The sequence below is a fragment of the Lactuca virosa genome, chromosome 1, assembly GCF_052849685.1.
Source record: "Lactuca virosa cultivar CGN04683 chromosome 1, Lactuca_virosa_CGN04683_v6, whole genome shotgun sequence".
Lineage (NCBI taxonomy): Eukaryota > Viridiplantae > Streptophyta > Magnoliopsida > Asterales > Asteraceae > Lactuca > Lactuca virosa.
In genome coordinates, this window is record NC_136426.1 from 184408915 (window position 1) to 184423470 (window position 14556).

General features: G+C 30.9%; 1 protein-coding gene across 1 annotated transcript; it reads left to right on the top strand.

The window, feature by feature from the left end:
* Positions 1 to 1092: 1092 nt before the first annotated feature.
* On the top strand, positions 1093 to 7632 carry LOC145162898 (heat shock 70 kDa protein 3-like). Its single transcript, XM_079081884.1, has 3 exons — positions 1093 to 1162; positions 5480 to 5709; positions 5793 to 7632. The coding sequence occupies exons 2-3, from the start codon at positions 5499 to 5501 to the stop codon at positions 7433 to 7435; spliced, it is 1854 nt and encodes a 617-aa protein (XP_078938010.1). The 5' UTR covers positions 1093 to 1162; positions 5480 to 5498; the 3' UTR covers positions 7436 to 7632.
* The last annotated feature ends 6924 nt before the right edge of the window (positions 7633 to 14556 follow it).

Here is a 14556-nt window from a genome sequence, read left to right on the forward strand (position 1 = left end):
CTACTATAGGGTGAAGCGATGGCTAAAATAATCCAGATTGACCTATCTTCCTCTAATAGTTCTTTTATGTGCAGTAAGCACATTCATCAAAATTAACATTTTGAACTGGTTTATCATTGTGATCCATATTAACAATACACAATCAAACAATAATCTCAAACCAACAACAAACAAACAAATCAAACTGTCGAAACCAATAACTAACAACAACATTCAACCAGGATAGTAAAACCTCAAAATAAAAAAATACCAACAATAACCAAACGAACTAAGCTTCGAACAATGACCAAAACCGAAAAAAAAGATGCTTTATGTCCAAATATCACGTCGTGATAATAAAGTGATGGCGAGAGAAACGATACTCTGATATTAAAACGTGGATCAAAAATTAAATTGTGGCGAGATATCGATGGTATTCTCAAGACGAATCACAGTGCGGAAAACGATGAGAAACCCCAAAATCAAACGATTAGAAACAACATTTGGAATCCTCGAACAATCGAGACAAAACAAAACAAGCCAAGTACAAAAACATATCCTAAAGACATACCACGTAAACTAATGAACAAAGAAATGCTATTATTTCATTATTAAATAATCAAAGAGAGTATAATTACAAACGAAAGTGAAAGACAATATAAATAGAAAAGTTAAAAGGTTATAAACCTAGCTATTGGGCTTTAGACCGACCCAAACCATAAACAACCTAATAATTTTATAATGTTAACAAAATGAAGTAGGTATAAGAGTAAATTAATTTTGTAATTGGTGTGCTAACACAATCATCGAGATGGGGAGGACTAGATTCATACATTAAATTTGTTATTGGTATCATTTTTTATACTCGTAAATTATATTAGACTTTGGCCTAAGTAGCATGTTCTAGTCTATCATTTGTTGTATATATATAAATTATATTAGACTGTCGCATATTCTAGGTTTATCATTTCCCACCAAGTATTTTAATGCTCCCAAATATTATAAGACGACTTGAAGTCTTCAAAATATTGGATAAACGAAAAGGACAATAAAATAATTTTGTAACTCGTTTCTATATATAGATGAGAGGATGGGGAGGAGTAGATGCATACATTCAAAAATAAAAGGTAAACATTATAAAGTACAAGATATAGACGAACAAGAGCCTATCACATAATAATCGGTTAGTCTCTCTCTCTCTCTCTCTCTCTCTCTCTCTCTCTCTCTCTCTCTCTCTCTCTCTCTCTCTAAAAAGATCATATATGTATATATGTATAACTATATAGGGAAAAGTTCAATAGAGACTCATTATTAATCAAGGAACCAATGAACCAATCCAAAGCGTCGGAATTTAAAACGATCAACGGCAAAAGGAAGGATTGTAAATTTTTATAATTGACGCACATGTACCCGATTATAACAAAACTCACTTCCTTTTTTTTTATTTAATAATTTTTAGGCCAAGTTTTTTATCGAAAAAAAAAACAAATATACCGTTGTTCACGATTTTTCGTCCTCTTTCCATAGAGATCCATGATAATATATAAAAAATGAACTTTTTTTTTTCGAAAAAAATCCACTTAATTTTCTTAGCTTTTTCAATATTTAAGTTTATTTTTATAAAAAAAAAACTAATTATACCAAAAATATTAATTTTTTGTACTCTATTAATTAACATCAACACCTATTAAAAAAATAATAAATAAAAAAAAACCTCGAACAGTGTAGATTCACACTGTGAATCTAAACTGTAAATATTTCAATTTTTAACATTCACAATATGAAAAATCTCGAACAGTTCAGATTCACATTGTGAATCTGAATTACTATTATACATACTGTGAATCTGAGAAGGTTCAAAAAAAAATTCGATCAGTGTAGATTCACACTGTGAATCTAAACTGTAAATATTTCAAATTTTAACATTCACAATGTGAAAAAGCTCTGATCAGTTCAGATTCACACTGTGAATCTGACTTATTATTATGCACACTGTGAATCTGAGGAGGTTCATAATGTGAATCTGAATAGGTTTACAATATGAATCTGAACAGGTTCACAATATGAATTTAAACTGAAATATGGTTTTTTTTTAACTTGAATATTAATATATGTTTAAAAAGTACAAAAAATATGAATTTTAATATATTTATTAATTTTTTTTCTATAAAAAAATAGACCTTATTTCATCAAAGAAAATATGAAATGGTTATTTTCGAAAAAAAAAATTCGTTTTTTATATATCATAATTGATCTCTATGGAAAGAGTACGAAAAATCATGAACAACAGTATATTCGATTTTTTTTCGATAAAAAACATGACCTAAAAAAAATTTTAAACGAAAAAAAGTGGTGAGTTTTTTTGTAAATGGTGGATTTTTTGGTATAATCCGGTGTGTGTGCGTCCAATGTAAAAGTATACATCTATTTCCTTGGCCGTTAATCGTTATGATTTCCGACGTTCACGATTGGTTCTTTGATTCCTTGGTTAATTATGGTTCTCTATTGAACCTCACCCTAAGTATATATATATGCACATATAAAGATCATATTCATGAAAAAATAAACAACACCAAATTATATGTGGAAGAAATTCATTAAAAAAACTAAAAAGTAATATTTAACATTTTTCAAAATATATACAATGCATATAACCATATGCATTTGTATATTCATACCAAAAACAAATTTAAAATTGTTATAGACGAGTTCTCTTAGATGCTAGTCAAAAATAATATTTTTTTTAAATATTATGCAGAAAAACATTAATTATCTATATGGAGTTCTTAGAACTTTTAAGTTTATATATATATATATATATATATATATATATATATATATATATATATATATATATATAGAGAGAGAGAGAAAGAATTGATGTATTTAAGTTTATATATATATATATATATATATATATATATATATATATATATATATATATATATATATATATATATATATATATATATATATATATATATCTCGACGGATTTTGAGAGTCAATTGATGTATTTCTAGCTATATATTTTGATGTCAAAAAATAAAAAATGAAAAATATAATAAATAATTACCGATAATAGAAAAAATACATATTTAAAAATATCATTACTTTTTATATTCAAATTAAAAAAAATAAACAACACTATTCAATAGAATTAATATATATATATATATATATATATATATATATATATATATATATATATATATATATATATTACACATGTGTAATATTATTATAGAGTATTACAAATAATAAAGAATATAACTGTAAAAATATACTACATATAATATTCTAATAGTTTATTATATATATGTAATATTTTAATAGGACATTATATATGTGTAATATTTTTATAAAATATTACACATGAAGAGTGATTTCTTTAATATTATGTTATGTATTTTTAGATTTTTCTTTTAAAAAAAAAATAGATTAACATTTTTGAAAACCATAGTTTTCTCTATTTTTTTGAAAACAAATTGACACTTGAAATATATGGCATGGCATGAAATGTTTTTATTTGTCTCAAAAAGGCTTTTGGTCTTAGAATATATATATATATATATATATATATATATATATATATATATATATATATATATATATATATATATATATATATATATATATCAACCGAAGAATTCTTGAGTAATTCAAGCAATTTTGCATAATGTCTAACGAATTAAGCCCCTTGAAGTCATTTTGCCCCCTTTTCAGTATATTCGTTTCAATTTTGCATGTGTTTTTAATGATACTAGAACTAGAAAATATGTTTCTTCCATTTCCTTATTCATTTCTGATTAGGGGTGGTAGTTAGTCGGTTCTCGGTGATAGTGTGATAAGAACCATATTCCTTCCTTTTGCTTCATTGACACTCGGTCATTTCCTTAAGAATTCTATGCTTCTCAACCTTTTTAATCTCTTACAACATCTTTCATCGTTTAGTACTAGTGATTAAAATTACATTCATTTTCTTCGACTCTTCGTTTCTTTGGTTCTTTTGTCTTTTCAATATAAATATCTTCGGTTATTACAACATAAATATTTAAACAAAATTGTTCGAATATTCAAATTTTCTTTTAGAATATTTTGTACTATAAACTTTCAAACGATTCTAATATTTTAATAATTCTAACAATTTTGATAATACATTATAATATTTTAACATATCTAACTATTCTACAAGAATATTAGAATACTCCATCATTCTAAGAATTATATTCGAATTATTACAATATAATATTCTAGTAGAATATTTCACACATATTTCATAAGAAACGACAAATTTTTTTAATTATTTTTTTTTTGGGTAAATTAAATGATAAAAATAATATTTAAATTTTTTATTTTGGATTTTTCCTTTTATTTTGCATTTTAGATTTTTCTTTTAACTTTTTGGTCATGTCCCATGTCTTCCATAGTTAACATTGTCTCAAAAAAGACACACACACACACACACACACACACACACACACACATATATATATATATATATATATATATATATATATATATATATATATATATATATATATATATACGGATGTTAATGGGACCAAACAAGAACGGAAGTAGTTGCCCCCGACCAAGCCACAAAATTTGTCTAATTCCCCCGACCCGGCTCCCGACCCTAAATTCCCCTGTTTCCCCATCCCAATCACGCTTGTAAATTTGAAGACCAGCCCCGATCTGACACTCGTTTCCCCGTAACCACGTTTGGTCTGAAATCCAATGTTTAACCTTATTTAAAAAAAATTGAACTCATTTATTTCATTTAGCTTTAGAAATTACACTAAGTATTAAAATAAAAAACATATATTACACAATGAGTACTTTAAATTTATCATTTATTTTTATAAAGAAAATAGTTAAATGTAAGGTATTTCGTGGCCGGGCATGGTATCTGGGAGGGAAATCCTTCCCCCTGAAACCTAAGCGAGGGTAAACTCACCCCCAAACTCATCCCCGAACCCGAACAAAATGTAAAATACTCCTATATGAAAATGTGGTCCCATGGACTCGGGGTCCCATGAAGACTTTTGAGATATATATATATATATATATATATATATATATATATATATATATATATATATATATATATATATATATATATATTTATTTATTTATTTATTTATTGAACATGAGCAACACATGGTTATTTTTACACACTAGAAAAAGTCAACTTTGAATTATAATGTTTAGGTATTTCTCATACTTAAGTTTCAGGCCTTTTATAAATTTTAAAATGAAAAAAATATTGTTTGATTAAACAATGCATACAAATTGTTAAATTAAATAACATTTATTAGAGAAGATAACTCAAATAACTTCTTCAAATAAAAAAAAAAGAACCATCCATATATTTTTTAAATATATTTTTTGTTTACTATTTTGTTCAAAGCTATATATATTTTGCATAAATGCATATAGTTTTGAAGAGTTAAATGAGCATAATTATCAAAATGAATAGTCATTATGTGTCGAATGTAGGTTTTTACCTAAAACAGCCATGAATAGAAAAAGTTGTACGGCTATTGGTATTGATCTTGGAACAACATATTCTTGTGTGGGTGTTTGGCAAAATGACCAAGTTGAGATCATATCCAATGATCAAGGAAATAGGACTATGCCATCTTGTGTTGCTTTCACGAATGGAGGACGTCTAATAGGTGAAGGTGCTAAGAACCAGATTGCTATGAACACCACCAACACTATTTATGGTTTGCATTTAATTCATTTGCTGCTTTGTTTTAAGCTCTATTATTATACGTCGTTGATTAATATAAACTTGGTGGATATTCAGATGCAAAAAGATTGATTGGAAGGAGATTCAATGATACCAAACTTCAGGAAGACATGAAGTTATGGCCTTTCGATGTCATAAAAGGAAGTAACAACATTCCAATGATTGTAGTTACTTACAATGGTGAAAAGAAGGAGTTTTCTGCAGAGGAAATTTCATCCATGGTTCTTATTAAATTGAAAGAAGCTGCAGAGAAATTCCTTGGTAAAACTGTACGTGATGCAGTCATCACGGTACCAGCTTATTTTGATGACTCCCAACGCCAAGCAACAAAGGATGCTGGTCACGTTGCTGGACTTAATGTTCTACAGATAATCAATGAGCCAACCTCAGCAGCAATTGCATATGGATTAGACATGAAGAATGATATAGTTCGTGACATAAATGTGCTCATCTTTGATTTAGGTGGTGGTACATTTGATGTCTCTCTTGTCACCATTGATAAGAAGGGTACGATAACAGTTAAGGCTGTTGCCGGTGACACTCACTTAGGTGGCCAGGACTTCGATAACGCAATGGTTGACTATTTTGTGGAACAATTCAAGAGAAAGCATAGTATAGACGTCAGTGTGAATAAAAAAGCACTATCTCGGTTGAGGGGAGCTTGTGAAAGAGCGAAAAGAGTTCTCTCTTCAATTATTGATACTACTATCGATATCGAAAGCTTGCATGATGGTGTTGATTTTTCTATGAGAATATCTCGTGCAAAGTTTGAAAAGCTTAATGAAGACTTCTTTAGTAAGTGTATAGAGATGGTAGAGAAGTGTCTGGGTGATGCAGAAATGAATAAAAGGAACATAGATGAAGTAGTATTAGTTGGCGGGTCAACCAGGATACCCAAGGTACAACAATTGTTGAAAGACTTCTTCCAAGGAAAAGAGCTTTCTAAGAAGATCCATGCTGATGAGGCAGTTGCATATGGTGCAACTGTTCTTGCTGCAAAATTAACAGGCTGCACTGGTAAAAAAGTTGACAACTTAGTGTTGATAGATGTTGTACCTCTGTCACTTGGTGTAGCAATCCATGATGGCTCCTTGTCTGTTATAGTTAAAAGAAATTCCTCAATACCTGCCAAGAAGGAAAGGAATTATTGTACAGTTTATGATAACCAAGATAGTATAACTTTCAATGTCTATCAAGGTGAGAGAAGTAGGGCTATAGACAATAATTGGTTGGGAAAATTTGAAGTCGCAGTCCCATGTGCACCAAAGGGCAAGTCACAGGTAAGAGTCATCTTTGACATTGATGCTAACGGTATTTTAAATTGCTCGGGAGTGGAATTAACTACTGGCCTAAAAAGAGGGATTATAATTACCAATTACAAGGAGAGACTTTCAACGCGAAATATAGAAAAAATGCTAGATGATGCTCATAAGTACAAATTACAAGACGAGGAGTACAAGAAGACGAATTCTGTACGTAATGCATTGGAGGACTACATTTACGATGTGAAAAGCAAAATCAAGAAAATAGGAAAAACTACTAAGATGTTTAATAAGAAAGACCTGGAAATAATGGAAACCGCCATAGAAAAAGCAAGCGAAATTCTTAAAGAAAGCCCGCTTGCGGATTTTGATGAGTATCAAAAGGCGCTAAATCAGTTGGAAAAGGTATGTCTGCCAATCATTGCCCAACATGTTTAAACTACGTTTTCTATATCGTGATGGAGAATTAGTTGGAGTGTCATCTATTATAAAGTTTGTGTTATAACTTGTATTTTACAATAACAGTTTACATTTGAGTGTTGGATTGAATTTGTGTGTGAGTGAAGAATCAAATGATTTGATACTATTTCTACTATATACAATCAATAAATATATTACTCCCTTTTCAGTTTGCATTTTTAGTTTGATAAAAATAGATACCAAAAAATTTTCATCAAATATGGTAAAAGAACATTGTTTATGAAATAATATGACAATGGTTTAGTTCGTCACTAATAGAAACATAAAATTATGTCGTTTGTTTATGTTAATCCCTCACAGAAGTTTTCATTTTTTCTATTTGTGCATGTTTTATCGAAGGTTTGTTTTATGTTCTGCTAAATGAATGGGCATAATCTTTTTGCTTTTACTTCATTTCCTTTCTTGCATGTTTCAAATTCAATATGAAATATATAAAGAACATGAAAAGAGATGGCTTTTAACATTTCAGACAAAATAAAATACAATAGTACAAACTATAATGCGCCTATAAAAAATTAATAAACTTCTCAAATGAAAAATTACAATCTTTAAGACAAAGTACAATACCAAATTTTAGTGTGCAATGTCCTAAAAGAAACTACAAATTACCAAACCAAGTTTTGTAAAGCTATAATTTCCAAAAGTGATGTACTTTTTCACAAAGTAGGTGAACATTTGCTTGTGATATTTGGATAAATGAACACATTAGTCCATGGTTGATTGGCTAGCGAGAGCCTAATTTCATCAATAAAATAAAGCCATTTGTAAACCTCCTCATCCTCCTATATCACAAAAACACAATATTATTAAATCATCCCTCTTTATATCACAAAAATACAATATTATTAAATCATCCCTCTTTAGATGCATAACATAAAATACAAAGTAAATTTCAAATGCATAATCACTCCTTCTTGAGAAACCATGAGTGCAACCTAATCTCTTTGACATAGATGGTGGAATAATAGCAAGCACAACGAATAGTGAGTAAAATTATTCGTAGAACAAAGGTTGATACAAACTAAACTATAATAATTAATAACACTAAGTATAACACCATAATGGAAAAAAGTACGGTAGTCAAATTCAAAGAAGTTTAGATTTCTAAAGTATAGTGACACCATAACATAGATTTTGAAAGTATACTGCCTTGCTAAGTTAATATGATAGATTTTTAAATTATGACGACTTGATATGTTAGATTTTCAAAATACAAATTACAATGATTTCAAGGTCATAAGTTTAATTCTTACTCTTAACATGGTCTTGTAACATAGAGGTTTATCAAGGTTCTAAAAAGCTTGTCATCGCACGTCATGGTTCCAAGGCTAGTACTTGACATCACGTTTTAACAAAATGCCACTTTAAGTTATATACGTATATAAAATTGAATAATAGTAGAAGATATATAACTAAGCAGCAATCACATTATGATTAGGCTTCACCATGAAATTAACACATGAACCAAACTCATCAATTAACGAAACATGTTCAGAAAAAGTAGACGTTGTGGATTTTGGGTATGAAGGTATGAGAACCTTGGAAATGATTTGTTAGTAAGATCGATTGAATAATTTGGGAGCATAAAAATTGGAATTAGGGTAAGAATTGGGCATTTATAGGTAATAGAAAGCCAAAGGTCCAGAATTTTGAATTTCAAAAATCCCGAAATAAATGGCGACAGAAATCACCAAAGTAACTCTCTAAATGCATGTTCAATCTCACGTCAGTATAACCATTTGAAATCCCATGCTCATTATCACATTTTCAACGGTCCAATAGAAATCTGGCAATGCATTATGTCTTCAACGGTAAAAAGATAATTGTGATGATGTCATTTTCTTGAAAGATTCTTCTTAGAAAAAAGACCAATTTACTTCTCACAATTTAGAAGCAGTTTCGTATTGAAATAGTATCCATTGGAATTACGGTCAGGATTACCTCATAAGATCATTCGATTTTGTAACCATAAATAGGGTAAAGTTTGTGGTGTTTTAATACAATCTTGGTTCAAGTTGTTTTTACTTGAGACCTTAAGGATTTTAAATGCATTTGGGTGAATGTATGAGATAAATATAGGATGAAATAGAGACCTTAAGGATTTTAAATGCATCAAGTTGTTTTTAAATGCATTAAGTTGGTTTATACTTCAAACCTTACGAGTTTTAAGTGCAAGTATGTGATTTTTCTAGATATGAAATAGAAAGAAGTATGTAAGTTTTTTGGTGTTTCACATTAACTATGTTGATAGTAGAAAGATCATAAATACAAATTCTTAAAACCTAAGTTTCAAGTTGGAATTAACCTAGTGACCTCATGTGTTTTAATTAAAACTAGGACGTGAAACCAAGTTTCGCCTTTGGACGGTTTTTTCGGTATTGTGTTATAATAGATTCCACAAAATTTACTGGGAAAAGGGTCACATAGTACCGGGAAAAATCCAATACATACTTGCACATAAAAGAAAGAATATTGTAAAAAGTAAGGAGCTTTTTTGCAACAAATCCTCACCTGTCTTCATCTTAAGTACATGTTTTAAGATACGTTCTATTACTTTATCAATTCCCCCAATCTAAAACATCCAATAAAATATGTATTTTAGTAAGAAAAAAAGTATGCATAAAAGGACATGATACACAAAAAATAACAAACACACATATATACATATTAACATATACATACAAATTCATCAAAAGTCAATGAAACAGACTTATTGTAATACAAGAGAGCATGCATATGTTGGAATTAGACAACCTATTTCACAAAAAGTATGGAATTATGCCAACTTAATCAAAGAAATTATAGGGGAAATTAATCACAAAGTTGATATTTACCTTGTAGTCTTGTAGAACCACACTGAAAAAATCACAATAATCAAACCTACAAACTGATCAGTGGGGTAGTGAATCAAGCTCTAAAATAAGCGGAAGTAGAAGAGAACATTAATAAAATAAAATAAAATCAGCAATCAGTTTCAATTAAACCTGCAACTATTTGTTTCAATTCACTAAACCAACCTGATCATGAAACAAAAATCTTTGTCGTCGCTTTCAATTCTTTGAAACCTACAAACGAAACAAATCAAACAAAGAATTTTATAATAGATATATTTATGTCAAAAGAAGCAAAAGACAATCCATTGAAAGAGGGGAGAGTTAGTGTTCAACAAATTCATCAACGGAGGTCATGAATAGAATGTTTAAATTAGAAATAAAAAGAAAGAAAGATGGAGTAGAAACTGGATGATTTTGACAGGTCTAACTTGGGTAGTGGTCATCGACAATCGGAAGATTGGAAACGGTCTGATGGTGGTAGTGATTGATCTGATGAGTTCTCAGCCTTTCGATGTGTCGATTTCATATACCGATGGCGGAAATGTCGATTTCACATATCGACTTTGGAAGGGTCGATTTCACAAACGCTTTCAATCCCATGGCTTTTTTCCAATAAGACCAACGACCTCGATTTTGTGAAGATTGTATAACCAATAAATTAAGATGAAACGTGTGACAATTGGGAAATTCCCGTCATCGACCATCATTAGAGATTAGCATCGACAAATGATGATAACAGAGCTTGTTATATTTCAGAAAAATATGACCAGTCAAATAATAATAATATGGTAAAAATGAGTGACCAGAAAGTTATATCACTTTTAATAATGGCCAGTATACTTGGAAAGTACACAAAAATGTGATCCCAAATATACAAGCATTGTAAAAATCTGACACCAATTGGAGGAGTTGTGATTTTATAAAAAGTAAAAATCAACCGCGTTAATAACGCTATTAACGTCAAAATGGTATAAAGAAATTGGTTGAGTTTCGACTAACGTCACTAAAAGAGAAATCGTAGTACTTGGAGAGATAAGAACTTTAAAAAGAATAAGGTCAAAAAGGAATTCGTATAAAGAAGATATGATTTTAGACAAATATAAAATACAGGTTAAAAATAAAAGTTACAATTTGAAGATGCAACTTTAAGAAAAGGTGTAGTGCTAGTAGAGTGCTACATAAATATATAAAGATGTTAAGAAAAAAGATTCATATAATGAAGATATGAATTGCAATAAAAGATTTAGCTTTGCACGCCAAGTGCATGCCACACTCGACGTGCACGTCTGAAACCCTCATTCATTGAGATTAGAGAGACGTGGACCATCAAAAGTGTGACACGTTGCAAACTCTATATGGAGTCACGATTTGAGTACATGTCGCACGTGAAGTGCACCATGCACACAAGCACTATAAATAAAGGTGCTCACTTTCTGATTTCTTCAGATTACACTACTGGTGTGAGTTCACATCCCCATTATACTATTTTACAATTTTTATAGGGGGGGGGATACATTCTTATCAAAATACTTTATCAAAATATATTTATATATATAAATATCAATCGTTATATAAAGAATGAAACCTTAGGATAATGTAGGTACAGATGCTATACCTAGTTGTAAGGTATGATATTATGCTTAAGAGTTATGATGCCCGATAATCAAGGAAGGGATATTAACAAGATGTTATAATGGCCAATTTCATAGGATGACATAGTACCTAGAAGTAATCCTGGTCAAATATAGGGATATGCACCGTACCTAATCATTACTTTGCCCAAATACCCAGTTTTCAAATTAACCATAATTAGGGTATATATGTATGGAAAACAATATATATGTTTACTTGATAATTATGAGATCTAAAAGGTATAATTATCAAATAGAAAATTAAAGGGTTTTATATTATGGTAGTTATAGGAAATCACTATGAAAGAAAGATAAAATATAAAATTGATGGGTTTTATACAAACAATCCTATGTGTGCATGCAACCCTAGATATGGATCTATGTTTTCACTATTAGTTACACAACATTATGAACACATGAAGAACCCTAGCATGCTCCTAGTAATTTCGAAATTCATAAAGGAGAAAGGATTACATACCTCTTGTTGTTATGTTGTAATAACAACTTGTATCTTGAATCTTATTGTCTTTGAAAGCAAGTACGACAAGTGTAGTACCTCTAATGGCTCACAAACACCAAGAGCAAATGGAGAGGCAAGAGAGAGAGAGAGAGAGAGAGAGAGGGAGAGGTAGAAAATCGGCTCTGGGAACTCTAGGGATCAAGTGGCCGATTTTCCTATGCCAAGGGGTCCTTTTATAGGTGTAGGGATTAGGGTTTCAGTCCTTATCCTTATCTGGTTGCTTAGCCACCAAGCAGCCCAAAGGATAATTCTAGAACCCTTATCTTGGACGAATTCTAGGGCCTTATCTCCTTGAATTCGTCCACCTTATCATATAGGGTGTCCTTTGCCCTACTTTGCAACTATCACATAATTACAGTTCAGTACCCCTAGTTCAATTAACTTATTTTGATCACAAAATTAATTCTTAATTAATTCTTGACCAATGTTAATTAATCAATTATGATTTCTCTTTTAATATATTATTCTTATAATATATTAATAAACCATAATAACCTCTTTCTCTATTATTTCTCCAGTCAAGTTGCTTTGGTGAAGGCAACCCAAAAGGACCATGCACAACCGGGTCAAGTACTTATCAAATATGGTTACGGGCTTAGACACTAATCCAACAGTCTCCTACTTGGATAAGTCTAGTAACCATAAATGTAAGTAGAATCCAATTTGCAATCGTAGCTCTCAAAGACGATGTCGAACTCTGATCTTATTAGTAACCTGTCCTTTAGATTAGGGATCGTATGATCCTCTGTTCTAGATATCGTGTGGACAATCACATAGAACATAGTCATACTTATTGTCCAGCAATTTGTTTCTTGATCTCAGATTCGATTGACATAGAACTTAATTGAACACATCAATTAAGTCCTGACCGGGCCCGACACATAAGTCAAACCAAATCATCGAGGGGCCCTGATATCGCTTTTACCCTCTTAGGATAAAAGGAACAGATAAACTTCAACTTATATGCATTTAATATTCACTAATTAAATCATACACTACAATGTGTTTTATAACATTAAATTACTGATGCGCTTTAGCATTATCAATGCACAACCAATTAGCAAACAATAAACCATATATCTAGGTTTTAAGACCATATGATATTATCGTCTTGCGATCACTCGTGATAAATTCCATGAAGTGATTCCAGCAAGCGTGGGTTTATTCCAATGCTCAAAACTTGTTTATAAGCACTCATGAATGTTGTAGCAAACCTTTGCTATGTCTAATGCCTTTCAGACAATCTACACACCAATTCATGACAGTCTTCATTCATACCTACTTCCAACATATGAACAAATGTGGACCGTTCGAATAATCGTATTATTCAGGAAGTCAAAACATGCAAAATGAAACAATAGGTAAACAATCAACATAAGACACTAACTTTACTAATAAATAATACTCATTTATTTAATCATCAAATGTCAATTACATTTATCTATTACACGTTTCTAAACTATCTAATCCAAACTAATATCGTCCTTCAGCCCAATGCTCCTAGCGTGTTGCAAGTGTTTAACCCTACTCAGTCCCTTCGTAAGCGGATCTGCTGGGTTATCCTCCGACGATACCCTCTTTACTACGAGGAGTCCTTCTTCTACCCGATGTCGAATAAAGTGATATTTTCTGTCGATATGTCGAGATCTACCGTGATTCCTCGGTTCCTTGGTTAAGGCAACTGCTCCTTCATTATCACAAAAAATTTCCATAGGCTCCTATATGGCTGGCACAACTCCAAAGTCTCCAATGAAATTCTTCAGCCATATTGCCTCTTTTGATGCTTCGCTCGCTGCCATGTACTCTCACTCGCACATTGAATCAACTACAGTTTCTTGCTTGGAACTTTTCCAAGTCACTGCTCCTCCATTAAGGGTAAAGACCCAGCCCGACTGCGAACGGTAGTTGTCCCTATCGGTCTGAAAACTGGCGTCACTGTACCCTCGCACCTTTAAGTCATCAATCCCACCGAGGACTAGGAACCATTCCTTGGTCCTCCGAAGGTAGTTAAGAATATTCTTGATTGCGGTCCAATGTGCTTTGACAGGGTTCCCTTGATATCTGCTGACCATGCTCAAAGCGAAGGCAACATCA

Bases quoted from the DNA above. Each gene is read 5' to 3' on its own strand.
- LOC145162898 (XM_079081884.1), top strand. From the start codon at position 5,499: ATGAATAGAAAAAGTTGTACGGCTATTGGTATTGATCTTGGAACAACA. The intron at 5,710-5,792 runs GTTTGCATTTAA...GTGGATATTCAG, and splicing joins CACCACCAACACTATTTATG to ATGCAAAAAGATTGATTGGA.